Source organism: Urocitellus parryii, chromosome 4, assembly GCF_045843805.1.
Source record: "Urocitellus parryii isolate mUroPar1 chromosome 4, mUroPar1.hap1, whole genome shotgun sequence".
NCBI classification, from domain to species: Eukaryota; Metazoa; Chordata; class Mammalia; order Rodentia; family Sciuridae; genus Urocitellus; species Urocitellus parryii.
The window spans coordinates 8,565,101-8,580,514 of record NC_135534.1 but is presented as its reverse complement, the minus strand read 5'-3'; the positions used below and the strand labels follow the sequence as shown (position 1 = coordinate 8,580,514).

Here is a 15,414-nt window from a genome sequence, read left to right as displayed (position 1 = left end):
ACTCCACCCAGTTATGCCCATCTCAAGCCTCTCCTGGGATGCCTTCCCTGACCACACCACCAGGGTCATGTCCACTCTGCTTCAAAGCCCCTAGTATGGCTGCAGTGTTGCTTTTTTGAGTGGCAGCTGGGTCCCCATTGTCCTGTTCATCCCCTGGAACTGGGACTGTGTGGCTCCTTGCATCCCAGCAGCCAGCACAGTGTCCAGCATGGAGAGGGGGAGGGGAAGAATGACCAGAGGCCACACAATGAGCAGTGGGGGAACTGGAATGTCCTCTGAGCCTCTTTATCTCGGAGACACGTGCCACTGATCCTAGTGCGGCGTGGCCTGTCCAATCTGCTTGCTTTCTAGATGGGAAACAGGCCTGGCCGGTGGCGGTCATCTGCCACAGCTCTGTCTCAGTCCAGTGTATACAGCATGGGGGTGGGGCAGGGTCAAGAAAAGAGGTGCCCACTCCCATCCGGAGTTCAGAGGAGGCTGTTTTGGGGAGGGATGGGGTCTGAACCAGGCTGAAGCATTTGGCAGATGATCTGGGTAAAGTTGAGGAACATCAGGAGGGGAAGAAGTAGGTTCTAGTGAACGAGTCTTGGCATATCAGAGGACACCAAGGCAAAGCCCAGAGTCCCTTTATGACCCTGGAGGGTGCCCGACTAAGGTTACCTCTCTGGAGAAATTAGGCCCAGAGATGCAGAGGACTCCATCACCGGCCAGGAGCCAGGAGCACTGTGGACCTTCCCCTGGCTAACCTTGGGGTCAGCCCTGGCTGAGTCGCTGGGAGGAGGCTAGTGGCCTGTGCGGTGTGGGGGGAACTATAGCAGGACTCCAGGGGCTCCTGGCTGTCTGAACCCGGAAGGAGGAAGCTGCACAGGGTGTCTGTGGCCGGGCCTGGGATCCCCTTGTCGGGGACTTCCTCTTCCTCTCAGGGCAGGTGTAGCTGCCACAGCAGGAGGGCTCCCTGACCCTGGCATGGAGGGGGGCAAGGGGCCCAGACTCAGAGACTTCCTGAATGGGAGTCTGGCCACCTGGGTGAGGGGCAGGTGGGAGCGGGGCTAGGGAGGGGAAGTGAGAGCCGCCGGCAGGCACTGGGGCTGCACCGAGCGTGTGGCTGCGGTCGAGGGAAGTCCAGGGGGCCGGTCACTGGAACCGGGTCTAAAACGTGCTGATGGGAGGATGGGGAGGATAGAACATCGAGGAGGAGGGGTCCTGGGGCTCTTTGGGGGCAGGTTAGAGGGGTCCAGGATTCACTCTGCTGCTGGGGCTCTCCTGCCAGTCCTTCTGACTCCTCTGTTCCCCACAGGCCCTGGGACTAGCAGGGCTGGTGGGGGAGGTGGAGGAGCCAGTCGGAGAGGAGGAGGAGGCAGAGGAGGAGGAGGAGGAGGAAAGAGGGTCCCTTTGCCCAGAGAAGAGGTTTCTGCGGCTCAGCGATGGGGCTCTGCTCCTCCGGGTGCTGGGCATCATGTAAGGGCCATCAGGGACTGGTGGCGCCGCCAAGGGATCTGCAGGGAGGGGGCCGGCTGGGCTGGTGGGAGGACCCTGAGGATGATAGGTGGAGCCTGCTCCTGGGAAGGTGGGTCCCTAAGCTCACCTCCCGCTCTCCCACCTCCCGGCATTGCCACCTGTGTCCACAGTTCCCCCAGTTCCCGAGGGGGACCTCGAATGGTCAGGGGCCAGGAAGGACCCGCGGCCTGGAGAGTCTGGAACCTGAACCACCTGTGGGTCCGACTGAGGGACTTCTACCAGGTGAGGGGTCGGAAAGGAAGGCGGAGCCGGGAGGGGGGTGCCCTGTGGGAAGGCGCCTCTCATATCCCTGTCCCCACTCCAGGAGGAGCTGCAGCTGCTGATCCTGTCACCACCCCCAGACCTCCAGACATTGGGGTTTGACCCCTTCTCAGGTGCTCTCTCCCCCATGCCCCCTGCCTCTACCCCCACTCTGCACCCCCCCCCCTAATCCTGGTCCCTTTGCCCTGCAGAGGAGGCGGTGGAGGAGCTGCAAGGCCTCCTTCGGCTATTGTTGGGGGCGTCAGTGCAGGTGAGGAGGGGCGGGAAGGGCAGGGTGGAGCTTTGGCGCCGAGGAGGGAGACCCTGCATCGTCCAACCCGCTGCGTTGTCTGCGCAGTGTGACCACCGGGAGCTCTTCATCCGCCACATCCAGGGCCTCAGCCTCGAGGTCCAGAGCGAGCTGGCCGCAGCCATCCAGGAGGTACCGGGGCAGGTCGACAGGCTGGAACTGACACCCGGGACATCCTCGCCACCCTCCTTCTTCTGCTGAACCACCCTCTATGCGCCCCTAGGTGACCCAACCTGGGGCCGGTGTAGTGCTTGCGCTATCTGGGCCTGAGCCTGGGGAGCTGGCGCCTTCGGAGTTGGAGATGCTGTCCCGGAGCCTGATGGGGGCGCTGTCCAGGCTGGCCAGGGAGCGTGACCTGGGGGCCCAGGTAGGGGGCAGCAGGAGCTCCATGGACACAGCTGTGTAAGGGGAGTGGGTTTTGGGGCCCAGGTTTGGGGGTAGGGCCTGGGGTCCTTGGTTATTACAGTGTCACAGCTGGACTCATCTTGTGGTGGTGGCTGGGAACAGATGTGGGGAGGCATGGGATGGTTATTCCTGACCCTTAACCCTTGACCTCCTACAGAGGCTGGCAGAACTGATGCTGGAGCGGGAGCGGGCCCCCTTGCTGCCTGAAGCTCCTACAAAGGCTCCTGTGGAGGGTTCCTCGCACCATCTGGCGCTGCAACTGGCCAATGCCAAGGCCCAGCTGCGGCGCCTGCGGCAAGAGCTGTGCGTGCCGGCAGGCTGGGGAGGGACCAGAGAGGAGGGGCCCGCTGAGGCCTGGATGGGGTCGCAGCTCCGCTGGGGATGGGAGGGGCCGGGGCTGGGGACCGGCTGGGCGTTGCGGTTCTCAGATGCCCTCCATGGCCCCATGCTTTCAGGGAGGAGAAGGCCGAAGTGCTGCTAGACTCCCAGGAGGAGGTGCAGGGCTTGGAGGCCGAAATTCGAAGGCTCCGCCAGGAGGTGCGCTCCCAGGCTCCCCTCCAGTCCAGTCCCATGGCCTCTCCAGCCCCGCTCATTCGCGTCCCCAGTCCCTCTCTCTGGTCTGCGCCTGGCTGGTCCCAGCTCCGCACCGTCTGGCCCAGGCCCAGGCGCTGTCGGGACAGGCCAAGCGGGCGGAGCTGTATCGCGAGGAGGCAGAGGCGCTGCGGGAGCGGGTGGCCCGCCTGCCCCGCCTGCAGGAGGAGCTGCGGCGCTGCCGGGAACGATTGCGGGCGGCCGAGGCCTGCAGGGGCCAGTTGGAGGTGAGGAGCGGGGCGGGGCCCGCCGGGGGCGGAGTCTGGGGCGGGGCGAGATTGGGCCGGTGGGGGGAAGAGGGGCGGGCTTTATTGCGATTGGGGGTGTGTGACCATCACAGCGAGGGGCGGTGGGTGAGGACACCAGCAGGGGGTGGTCTGGGGCAAGCCCACTTGAAGATGAGCCAACGGAGGGGAGAGATGGGGGCTGTGTAAGGGTAGGGGGTCCTGAGACGAAGGTGGGGACAGGGGTAGGGGGGTGGGTCTGGAATGAGACCCTGGCAGTTGGGGGGACTGAAGAGTAGGACCCAGAAAGATGCTGAATGGCGGTTCTAGGGGCAAGTTACTGGGCCTGCACCAATGGGCCTGGCCGTGTGCTTGGGAACGGTGCCTGGGGAGACCTTGGAGGGAGTTGGACCGGCAGGGACGCGAGGCAAGGGAGGGTCCCAGGGTCTATGGTGAGCCCAGGGGAAAGGGGTTGGGATCCTCCAGGTCCCAAGTGCATGGGGCTGCATCCCACCATTGACTTCTGTGTCCCCTACCAGGAAGCACGGGTGCTCTCAGGGGCCCTGGAGGCTTCCAAGGTTCTGCTGGAAGAACACCTGGAGGCCGCCAAAGACCGCTGTGCCCGGTTGCACCACACCCAACGGGAGAATCTGCTGCTGCACACCCGGCTGGGCGAGGCCCTGTCGGTGAGGTTGCCTGAATGATCCCTGCTGGGTTGACCTGTTGCTCTTCTCCCTGTGACCGCAGGATCCCTGTGACCCCTACTCTTGGTGCACCCTCTAGCAATGCTGCAGCCCCCACACTTGGTCTGTCCGTGGTGGGGGAGGCTGGTCTGACTCTGTCCCCTCCACCCCTAGGAGGTGGACTCCTTGCGACATCAGGTGGACCAGCTGGCAGAGGAGAATGTGGAACTGGAGCTGGAGCTTCAGAGGAAGCTGGAACCAATCCCCGGGTCCCCTGTGGAAGGTGAGGGGTGCCACGAAGTGAGGGATGGGGGGGCTGCCTGTGTTTTCTGCAGCTGTAATGGGAGGGGTTCTGCCTTTATGCCCCTCTTTCCTCCAGGTCTTTATGGGGTTTGTGTGAGGAGCTGGGGAATTGGGTGGAGTCCTGACTTTGTCCCACCCTCCTAGCACCCCTGCAAGGAGCTGCCCCTTCCCTGCAAGATGAGATGAGGGAGGTTGAGGCTGGTCAGCTGCGGACCCTCCAGAGGGAGAATCAGGAGCTTCGAGGCTTGCTTCAGGTGCTGCAGGGACAGCTAGGTGGCCAGGTGAGTCCCCCCCACCGTCCTAGCTGGCCCCACCTTGTCCTCCTTGGGGCTGGCTGACTCTCTCCTATGCTCTCAGCGCCCCCTGCTGGAGGAGCAGAGCCAGGACCCTGTGCTTCCTGTGCTGGATGCAGCTCCCAGGACTCCCTTGGCCTCAGACTACAGCTCCCAGGGTTTGGTTTGCCAGGTCAGGCATCAAGGTCCCCAGTTGGCTCCCCTGACATCGGACTCAGCTTTCAGAGGGTCAGCTGAGTGTCTCCAGGCATCAGATTCAGACCTAGAAGTGACAGAGAGGCCCCTCCCTGTGGCTGCCACGGCCCCCCAGACCTCCGACGTGGCTGCCCAAGAATCAGACCCTACTGTGGAGACACGGGGGTCCTTGGAGAAAGATGACCCTGGAGTCTGTCTCCGGAGTCCCATCTCTGTGGTCCCTCTTCAGGAACCAGAGATCAAACTTGACACGCAGCAGTTGCTGGAAGGAGAGACTGGGGGGAGAGGGGCTCCCCAGGGCGGGTCGGGGGCTGAGGCCCAGGATCTGCAACAGGAGGGCCCTGAACAGAAGCGGGGATCCTCAGAGCTCAACCTCTGTGTGCTGCTAGAGGAGCAGGAGACCCTGGGCAAGGGGTTGGACCTATCCAAGCCACAAACAGAGGACGGAGGGCATGAACAGAGGCTGGAGAGAGCAGTCAGGGAACTGGCTCCTCAAAAACCAATGCAGAAGTTGGAAGGGGCTCCTGATGTCCAGCCCTGGGAGGGACTGACCCCAGGGGAGGTCCTGGCCAGTAGTATCCCAGAGCAGGAGGCCTTCGGGGAGGAGGTGATGCAGCTGAGGACAGAGGTTGTGGCCCTTAGGGCTGAGCTGGAGGCCCAGGCCCGAAGGCTGGAGGCCCGAGTCTTGGAGGCTGCCCAGATCTCTGAGGAGCTGGCCCAAGCACGGAGGGCAGAGGCTGAGGCCCACCGGGAGGCAGAGGCCCAAGCCCAGGAGCAAGCCCGGCTGCGGGAGGCAGTGGAGGCATCTGGCCAGGAGCTGGAGGCTGCGTTGAGGGAGCGGGAGGCTCTGGCGGAAGCCCTGGCGGCCATAGGCCGAGAGCGGAGGCAGTGGGAGCGCGAGGGACCCAGGCTGCGGGCCAGGGCTGAGGCTGCTGAAGAGCGCGTGCAGGTGCTGGAGAGCCAGGGCCGCGGCTACCTGGAGGACGTCGAGAGGGAGCGTCGGGAAAAGCAGGCCCTCAGTGAGGTACGTCCGTCAGGGCTCACGGCCGGGGTAGAAAAACGGGCTCCAGGCTGGTTGCTGGGGTTTGGGTTATAGATTTCACTGAGTGCCCAGCACCAAACTGGGGCTTGAGACAGAAAGGCCAGGTCCACCCCCGCCCCCCTCCCAGGACACAGTTGGAGGCTGTGCCAATGATGGGGTGGCTGCAGGAGGGGTGAGTCTCTGGGTACCATCACTGTGCTTGGGCTACAGCAGTTTTCTCACCTCCACACCAGTGCCTCCTCCTGTAACGGGGGTCTAGTCCTTGTTGTCTCAGCCCATCTTTGAAAGGCTGAGATATGGTGTAGAGACCCAGTTCCTGCTGGGTCAAGGCATGTTGAAAGTGACCAAGAAATGGTTATTCAGCTGGGCGTGGTGGGCACGCCTGTTATCCCAGTGAGGAGGCTGAGGCAGGAGGATCTCAAGTTTGAGGCCAGCCTCAGAAACTTAGCAAGGCCCTGTCTCAAAATAAAAACTAAAAAGAGCTGGGGATGTGGCTCAGTGACAAAGCATCCCTGGCTTCAGTCCCCAGTACCAAAAAAAAAAAAAAAAAGAAGAATCTTCAGGGAGGAACCCTTTTTATTTTTTTTTTGAGAGAGGGTCTTGCTAAATTGCTTAGTCCATCCTTGAACGTGTGGTCCTCTGCCTCAGCCTTTGAATCACTGAGGTTACAAAGGTGCAGGACTTTAAAGCCTTCAGGATGCTCAGGGGCCCTCCAGGAGCAGGGGCCTGGGGTCAGCTTGGAAGGTGTTGCTACTCCATCCTCAGCAGGGAAAACCGCTCAAGGGTGAGAGTGTGGGGTTCTGTTTGAGGAGGGTCACCTCAGTTGGTCTGGGCCATCCGGAGGCAGTAGCAGGGTTGCAGGTGGCTGGCACAGGGACAGGGACAGAGGAGAGAGAAGGAAGGCCTGGAAAAAGTTGCATTTGTTCGTTTATACATGTTTTAGCAGCATCTGTGTGGTGCCAGACCGTACCAGGTGTGGGCACACAGTGGTGACCGGGCAGCTGGCATGGCTATGTTTACATGCCAGGTGGCAGAGCCATGGAGTCCAGCCCGCAGCCGGGACTTGGGAGGGCCACATCCGGGAAGGCTTCCTGGAGGAGGAGGGCGAAGGGCAGGCCCAGTTGTGGGAGGGGGGAAGGCGGGTGGAGAGGTGAGGTGGAGAGGGGCCGAGCAGGGTCCTGCTGGTTGGGGTTTAGGTTCTTTCCCAGCTAAGGAAGAGGTTGGCATTTTCCCCTCCAGGGAGTGGGCCGCCACTGGAGGTGTCAGATGGGCAAAGTGGTCAGTGCCCATTGAGAGGTTGTTCAGGGAAAGAGGGCACCACAGGGCCATGGGGAGGGCAGTTGGGCCCATAGGTGCCCGCGCTGGGGGCGCTCGGGGGAGGAATTGGGAGTTCTGCCGTGAAGAGCGTCCAGTCCGTTCTGCCGCACAGACGGGGACCTGAGATCCAGAGAGGAGGCGTCATTGCTCATGTCCTTCTGGGTGACCCTTGGGTGGACTGGAGTTCGGGCTTAGGCAGGGCAGCTGCTCCCTGAGGGGTGTTGGGAATGGGAGGATGGGTGTGGAGAGGCTGTCTCTGGAGTGGACTCTGCGGGGTGTCACCAAGAGATTCTGTCAGGCCACAGGAACTGCATCATATCCCCAAATCCCTGCTTTTCAGCTGTGTGGCTTGGGACAGGGTACTTTGCCTCTCTGAGCCTTCGTTTCTTCACTTGTAAAACTGGAATAGAACTTTACCGGACATGCAGGATCTTATAATGGACCCAGAGCTTGGGGTAGGGCCTGGTCCCCACTGTGTGCTTCATCAGGACAGGAAGAGGGAGCCCATAGTGGGGCAGGGAGGGTGGGGTAAGCCTGGTGGGCTGAGAGTGCTGGCTCGGAGGACCTAGAGGGTGGAAGCCGCTGGGCGCAGGGAATTTTGTGATTTCCTGGTTGGAGCAGTTCCTGGTGCTACCTGGGTGTGGCCCAGGAGGAGCGTCTGGCTGGGGAAGGCAGGGGACCAGGGGCCTCTGGGGTGGTCCACATGGGTGTAGAAGCCTCTCAGGCTGGGGCCAGGGCTGAGGCTATGGGCCTCACATCCCCTCTCTCCCAGCCAGCGGTACTTGGGCCCTAGAGGTCACTGGTGGCTGGCCAGGCAGCAGTGCCTTGTGGGACTTGTAGTTTTTTTTAGAAAGAGGCCATGGCCACCGATGGGGGGAAGTGCAGTGCCCCCTCTGGGGCCTGGGTGGGTTGTTAGGCCAGGACCAGCAGCAGAGGCTGCAGGGTTGGTTTCTAGCAGCAGGTTGTAGCAGGTGACCCGTCAGTGTGGACTCTTGCCTGCCTGTCCCCCCATGTGTCAGAATGGTTTGGCCGACATCCCTCTGGGGCCCGCAGGCCAGAAGAGGCCTCCCACCCGCTCCCCCTGAAATGGTGCGGCCCAACCGCCAAAGATCACAGGCCCTGACCCACCCTTGAGGCCTCCACTGTGGTTAGGCCTGGGAACCCCCAAGTTCTCGTCCTGCCAGCCCTCTGTGGCCATCCCCCTGTGGTGGAAGGCGTGCTCCAGGCCTGTGCCGAGTCCCTGTTGCCTTCACATGGCTGGTGTGAGGCTGCGCAGGGCACATGCCCCTCTCCCTGTGTACACGAGAAAGAACCACGGGCTGCGAGAGGTGAAGACTTGGCGCAGCTCGCGTCTCCCTCTCCGGGCGAGCAACCCCCAGCTCCTTCATGTGCACCCTACAGGCCGCCAGACTTGGCTCCTGTTTTACAGATGGGGGAGCAGAGACAGAGACCCAAAGGGTTGGGGACATCTGCCCCGAGTGGCAGAGCCAGGGCAGAAAGCAGCCCTCCCACTCCCATGCCTCACCCCAGCCCTCCTCTGCCCTGGGTCAGGCCCCACGCCTCTGCCCCCTGAGCCTTCCCCTGCCCTCAGGAGCTGGAGAAGGCCATGATGCGGGGCCGCGAGCTGGGGGCCCGGCTGGAGCACCTGCAGCAGGACCTGGAGCGGGCAGCGCTGGAGCGCCAGGAGTTTCTTCAGGAACAGGAGAACCAGCAGCAGAGGTGGGGGTGGCGCCTGGGGGTAGGAGGGCAGGCAGGGGCATGGGGAAGGGCAGAGCCACAGGCTGGGTGCCAAGGCCTCTCCTGGCAGGTACCGGGGCCTGGAGCAGCGGCTGGAAGCTGAGCTGCAGGCGGCGGCCACCAGCAAGGAGGAAGCATTGATGGAGCTCAAGAACCGGACCCTGCAACTGCAAGAGGAGCTGTTCCGGGTGAGGCCAGGCCCAGGGACCGGGCCTTGCCAGCCATCATCCAGGGCTGCTGCCCCTGGCCTTCCCTGGCTTCTTGGCAAGCAGCACTGGACTGGGAGTCAGGCGGCTGTGAGGCCTTTTTGGGGCCTGTCTCCCCTGTTCCTCAAGTGGATGGAACCCCTGCTTGAAATGGCTGCTGTGCTTGTCTGGCCTGGGCTCCGCCACCTTCCAGTGAGCCCACTTGCATGACCGTCCCCACTGCCTTACAGCTGCGCCAGGACTCTGGGGGTCTGGAGACGGAGGAGCGTGCTGAGCTTCCGATCACAAGGACACACAGCGGGCGGCTCATCGAGGTGGAGCGCAGCGTGAGTGTGGGTCTTAGGGTGCGGGTGGGGGGTCAGCTCTGTGGCCACCTCTAACTTTCCTTTCGGGGCAGAATGCGACACTGGTGGCAGAGAAGGTGGCTCTGCAGGGGCACCTCCAGCACCTGGAGAGGCAGCTGGGAAGTCTGCAGGGCCAGGCCCAGGAGCTGCTGCTGCAGAGTCAGAGGGCCCAGGAGCACAGCAACCGCCTGCAGGTGGGCGCGGCCGGGTTGACCCTGGCTCCCGCCCTTTGGTATTATTTTATGCCCCTTTCCCTCCCCACTCCCCCAGGGAACTAGCTGGCTGCCATTCCCTAGTTCGTTTATGCCTACATTGCTCTGTTCTGCACTCTTCCCCGTCCCAGTCCCCAGCCCCGACAGCTGCACCCGTTTCACCCTGTCGTTTCCCATCTCTACCCTCTCCTCTGCAGCCAGCCCTTATCCTCACTCCTTCCCCCGTGGCCTACGCTGGCCCCCCTCTATCCCATCTCTGCCTGGGCCTCTTGCCCTCCCCTGCACAATCTGGCGCCACCCAGTCCCCAGGATGCCTCTGTCCTCTTCTGGCCCATTAACCTCTTTAGTTGGCCTTCAGCTGTCCCCGCCCCAGTCCTCTGCCCTTGGCCCCTTTCCTGTACCCCCTACTAGGCCTGGGGTTCCACCACAAGGCTCCTTCCTTCCTTGGTCCTAGGCCGAGAAGTCAATGCTGGCAATGCAGGGCCAGGAGCTGCACAGGAAGCTGGGGGTGCTGGAGGAAGAGGTGCGGGAGGCGCGGCGGTCCCAGGAGGAGACCCGCGGGCAGCAGCAGGCTCTGCTGCGGGACCATGAGGCGCTGGCAGAGCTGCAGCGGCGGCAGGAGACAGAGCTGGAGGGATTGCTGGCACGGCACCGAGACCTCAAGGCCAACATGCGGGCGCTGGAGCTGGCCCACCGGGAGCTGCAGGGCCGGTGCGCACCCCTGAGGACGTGGCTCCTCCCTCCAGCTCCCCCCCCTTACCCAGAGCAGGTTCCTGGCAAGTCTGACCCACCAGGAAGCCACACCTGTTCCCCACCTTTGTCCTCTGATGTCCTTAGCTGCTGCTGTGCCCTCTTGGGGGCATGGGCTTCCCACATGGCTGGGCTCCTCTGCTGGGAGTGGTGGCACCCCCAAATGGCGTCGTGCCCTGTGGCTTTATCTGGTTACCAATGCCTGGGAGACGACAGACCCCAGGTCAAGACAAGTCAGCACCCACTTGCCATGGCCCCAGGGCTCCACAGTCCTCTCAGTCCCTTGTCCATTCAGGCATGAACAGCTGCAGGCCCAGAGGGCCAATGTGGAGGCTCAGGAGGTGGCCCTGCAGGCGGAGCGTGACCGCCTGATGCAGGATGGCCATCGACAGCGGGGCCTGGAGGAAGAGCTGCGGAGGCTGCAGAGTGAGCATGAGAGGTACCAGCCTGGGCCTCTTGCCCTCCCCTGCACAATCTGGGCTCAGGGTTCCCCTCTGTGAAGTGGTCCCCAGTGGGTGGTCACTGTCCCTGTGGGCCTGCTTTGCCTCTTCCCAGCCTGGACCCTCTGGCCCTTGGAAAGCAGCTCTCTTTGCCTCCAAAGAGCCCAGATGCTGCTGGCAGAGGTGTCCCGGGAGCGAGGGGAGCTGCAGGGCGAGCGTGGGGAACTGCGGGGTCGTCTGGCCCGGCTGGAGCTGGAGCGGGCGCAGCTGGAGATGCAGAGCCAGCAGCTGCGTGAGTCCAACCAGCAGCTGGACCTGAGCGCCTGCCGGCTGACCACGCAGTGTGAGGTGTGGTGGGCGGTGGCAGCGGCCCCGGGTGGCCAGCCTGCAGGGTGGCTGGGAGGGCCCACCAGGCCGCCCTGCACCACAGTCATTCCTGACCAGTGCCACCACCTGCCAGCTGCTGACCGAGCTCCGGAGTGCCCAGGAAGAGGAGAACCGGCAGCTGCTGGCCGAGGTGCAGGCCCTGAGCCGGGAGAACAGGGAGCTCCTGGAGCGCAGCCTGGAGAGCCGGGACCACCTGCACCGCGAGCAGCGGGAGTACCTGTGAGCAGGCACTGGCGGCACGCGGCACTCCTGGGGGGCTGCATGGGGAGCCCGGGAGGTCCCAGGAAAAGAGCCAGACCCAGCACCCAGGCTTAGTCTCACCAGCACACTTGCACGCGGGCACCTTCTACTGAGCTTAGCTCCTACCTGGGCCTTCCAGGGCCTCATCCCCCCGCCCCCCACTCCTCCCAGGGACCAGCTTAATGCCCTGCGCCGGGAGAAGCAGAAGCTGGTGGAGAAGATCATGGACCAGTACCGCGTGCTAGAGCCTGGGCCCCTGCCCCGGACCAAGTGAGGCCCCCTCGCCTCCCTGGGGCTGGGGTCCTGCCACCTGGGCCCCTGCCTGCCCTGTCCTCCAACCCCTGGCCCAGCTCAGGGGCAGGCCCTAGTGAGGGTTAGCCTGGCCTTTGCCATCCCTGACCACCCGCCTTCCCTCCTGCCTCCCGTCCTTACGCCCTCTTGTGCCCTCTTGCCCCCAGGAAGGGCAGCTGGCTGGCAGACAAGGTGAAGAGGCTGATGCGGCCCCGGAGGGAGGGGGTCCCCCATGGGGGGCCACGCCTGGGGGCCGATGGGGCTGGCAGCACCGAGAGCCTGGGGGGCCCCCCGGAGACGGAGCTCCCCGAGGGCAGGGAGGCGGATGGGACAGGTGGGTCTGGGGGCCAGGTGACCAGGAGGTCCCTACCCCATGTCCCCCTAATGGTGCCTGCCTTACTGCCTGCCTGTACCCATGTCCCTGCTGGCCTTCCCTGCTGCCCACCCCCACCTGTCCAGATGCTTCCAGCCACTTTTTGTCCTGGGCTCTCGGGGTTCCTCTTGCTGGCCCTTCCTCCTGTCTGCTGTCACCCACCCAGTCCTACCCCATCCTAGGACCTTGCGGTGGCAGGGTCTTTTTAGAGAGAGGTCATTTATCCTAGATAGAGGACACTGAGGCCCAGGGAGGGAGGTCCCTTGCCCAAGGTGAGGCAGCGAGTCAGCTCCAAGCCAGCCCGGGGCCTCCTGTGGCCACCTCGTCCGCCTGTCCCCTGCTCTGCGCTGTCGCCTGTCTCCCTGGTCCTGGGCAGCCTCACCCACGGCCGCCTTTGCGCGCCTGGCACCCCTGCACTTCCCTGACACCTCCCTGCTGTGCCTTTCACAGGGTCCCCTTCACCGGCACCCATGCGCCGGGCCCAGAGCTCCCTCTGCCTACGTGAGGAGACCCTGGCAGGGGGACAGCGGCGGAAACTCAGCTCGCGGTTCCCTGTGGGGCGAAGCTCCGAGTCATTCAGCCCAGGGGACACCCCCCGGGAGCGATTCCGCCAGCGCCGTCCAGGCCCCCTGGGAGCACCCAGTGCCCATGGCAAAGGTGAGGGGAAAGATCCTTGTCCCCATGAGCCCCCAACTCCCTGTGTGCCCACCGCCTTGGCAGAGGGGACTTCTTTCCTGTCCTCTGTCTTGGCCCCATGGGCGCAGCGGCTGCCTTGTGTCCCCCAGGACCTGTCGTGGAATGGGATGGTCCCAATAAGACACTCCAGGAACATGAAGCCGACGCCAGCCGAGAGGGTGAGTGGGGAAGGATCGGGGGTCTGTCTCGCTGGGCCCCTGGGAGATGGACTTCATTCATTCATTTTCTCATCTGACAAGGATCCATGACAAAGTGCCAGGTGGTGTGCTACTGCCGATATAGCAAGGGACTTTCTGGTGTAGGAAGGCAGACAGAAACAAGATGCATGCCAAGTTCAAAGCCAGCCTCAGCAATGGAGAGGTGCTAAGCAGCTCAGTGAGACCCTGTCTCTAAATAAAACACAAAATAGGGCTGGGGATGTGGCTCAGTGGTCGAGTGTCCCTGAGTTATTCCCCGGCACTCCCCGCCAATCTGCCCCGAAAAAAAATCATTATTATCTACAACAGTCCTGCCCAATGGAAGGATAGGAGCCACATGAGCAGTTTTTACTTTTCTAATAGCTTCATCACCTGTAAAAAGAGACAGGTAAAATGAATTTTAATAACATTATCTTGGGGGCTGGGGATGTGGCTCAAGTGGTGCGCGCTCGCCTAGCATGCGTGAGGCACTGGGTTCGACTCTCAGCACCACATAAATGTGAAATAAAGATGCTGCATCCACCTAAAAACTGAAGAGGTAAATATTATAAAAAAATAACGTGACCTTATTGAACTCAATATGCCTGAATGTTGCCATTTCAACATGTAGTCCTATAGAAGGTCACCGTGAGACATTGACATTATTTCTTCCTCCCGAGTCTTTGAAGTCCAGTGGGTATTTCCCTTGGATGCACATGGAGTTCAGCCCCAGCCCCTCAGACCATGTCACCCTAGAATGTCGAGGTGACAATGCTCAGGGAAGGAAGTGGGGCATGGGAGAAATGGGGGGTGCGAGAGGCCACCTGTGGCTTCCATGAGGAATGCAGTGGCCTCGGAGAGGAGAGGTTGGAGCAGACTTGGAGGTGACAGTGTGCTTGGGGACTAGCGAGAGTACAGCTTGAAGGAAGGCCTGGCCTGTTCCAGGGCTGGCCAGTGCGGCCTGTCTGGAGGAGACCCAGGGTGGGCAGAAGGTGTGGGGCCCCTGTGGTCCCCGGGAGTCTGGGCATCCTCCCGAGGGAGGCAGGCCTGAGCTGAGCATTTTCTTCCAGGCCTTGAGGAGCCGGAGCCGGAGAAACATCCCCTCACCCCTTCCCTCAGCGAGTGACAACTCGGGGACAGTCAGCTCGCGAGACCATTCTACTCGCCGCTGGAGTGTCAGTGGGGTTCCGGGACCGTCCCCGAGCTCCGGGAGCCAGGGCACCCCAGGGCAGTCTTTGCACAAAGAGGCCTGGGTCCCTGAATTCCCCACGGCCTGCCCTGGAGCCCCTAGATGGGGTTGGGACAAGCTGGTGGGTATTGGGGACGGCCCACGAGTGGCCCCGAGTGCGGCCCTGCGGTCATCACTGAGGAGGCGGTCTCTGGGGGATCCCTCAGCTGAAGGAGACTCTCAGGAGTGGGCAAGAGAACCCCCTGCCAGGTCCAGACGGGGAGCCAAGGCCCACTCCCTGGGGACTGTGACCTGGGCTGATCTCTGAGCCTGGGTTGGGGGGACATGAGAATAAAGCTGGGCTGTGACCATCCGAGTCTGTGCCTTCTGTTGGCTGCATCCACGAGCTGGAGGTTCCAGGAACACCTTTAGGTCCAGTCCTTCTGCGGATCTGCGGCCGGATGGCCCTGGGTGGACAGGGCAGCAAAGGGCACTGGGATGTAGCCAGTCAGGCTTGCCAAAGCCTGGAGGTGCCGATGGGTGTGAAGGGTGGGGTGTGCTGGGCAGCCAGCTGTGGCTGGGGCCTGGGCCCGGGTTCTGGGCCGCAGGGTAGTGTGCTCCCCGTGGCCCTGCCCGCCCTCCCCGGGGCCCCCTCCTCTCCCCTCATGTCTTCTGGCCCCCTCATCTTTCCCCCACCCCTTTGGGTTGAGGCCTTTCTTGGGTAGCTCACAGCTCACTAGGTGGAGTGTCATCTAGAACCAGGAGCTGCCACCAGTGGTGGGAGGGACACTGGGACTCTGATCAGGACCTCCAGGATGACACCTGAGAAGGAGGCAATTAGGCTGGTGACAGGATGTGAGTCAGTGTACCTGGAGCCACCCCGGGGAAGGCGGGGCTGCCGGGGGCTGACCTGAGGCAGGCTGAATCTGGGGGCAGGTTGAGCTGGGAGGCGTGGCTCCTCCCTCCTCTCCACAGGAGGGTGGAGTCAGGGCAGGCCGCTGCCCTCCGGTGGACAGAAGAGCTGAGGGACCCCTCCTGGAGGTCTTAGGGTTAGGGGCTCTTGTGGCTGCCCAGCCCTGCTTGGTGGTCTCTGGAGGCCAGGCCAGCCAGGGGCTCTGGGCCTGGTGGGAGAGGGGACTTCCCCTGTGTGGCTTTGGTGCTGGGGACTGAACCCAGGGCTCGTGCATGCCAGGTGAGTGCTGGCCAGTGAGCCATGCCCCAGCCAGGTATTCCTTCCTGAGGCCCAGGTCCAACACTCTCTTGGCCTTCCTGG

General features: G+C 62.9%; 1 protein-coding gene across 1 annotated transcript; it reads left to right on the top strand.

The window, feature by feature from the left end:
* The first annotated feature begins 966 nt into the window (after positions 1-966).
* On the top strand, positions 967-14,492 carry Ccdc88b (coiled-coil and HOOK domain protein 88B). The gene is made up of 27 exons (XM_026414467.2): positions 967-1,026; positions 1,298-1,458; positions 1,629-1,740; positions 1,823-1,892; positions 1,971-2,029; positions 2,117-2,200; positions 2,292-2,435; positions 2,631-2,776; positions 2,929-3,010; positions 3,133-3,291; positions 3,828-3,974; positions 4,146-4,254; positions 4,419-4,555; positions 4,632-5,786; positions 8,713-8,840; positions 8,929-9,046; positions 9,295-9,390; positions 9,462-9,602; positions 10,075-10,331; positions 10,666-10,809; positions 10,972-11,158; positions 11,271-11,416; positions 11,609-11,707; positions 11,896-12,062; positions 12,552-12,758; positions 12,887-12,955; positions 14,044-14,492. Exons 1-27 carry the CDS (start codon positions 967-969, stop codon positions 14,097-14,099), a joined length of 4,440 nt encoding a protein of 1,479 aa, XP_026270252.2. The 3' UTR covers positions 14,100-14,492.
* The last annotated feature ends 922 nt before the right edge of the window (positions 14,493-15,414 follow it).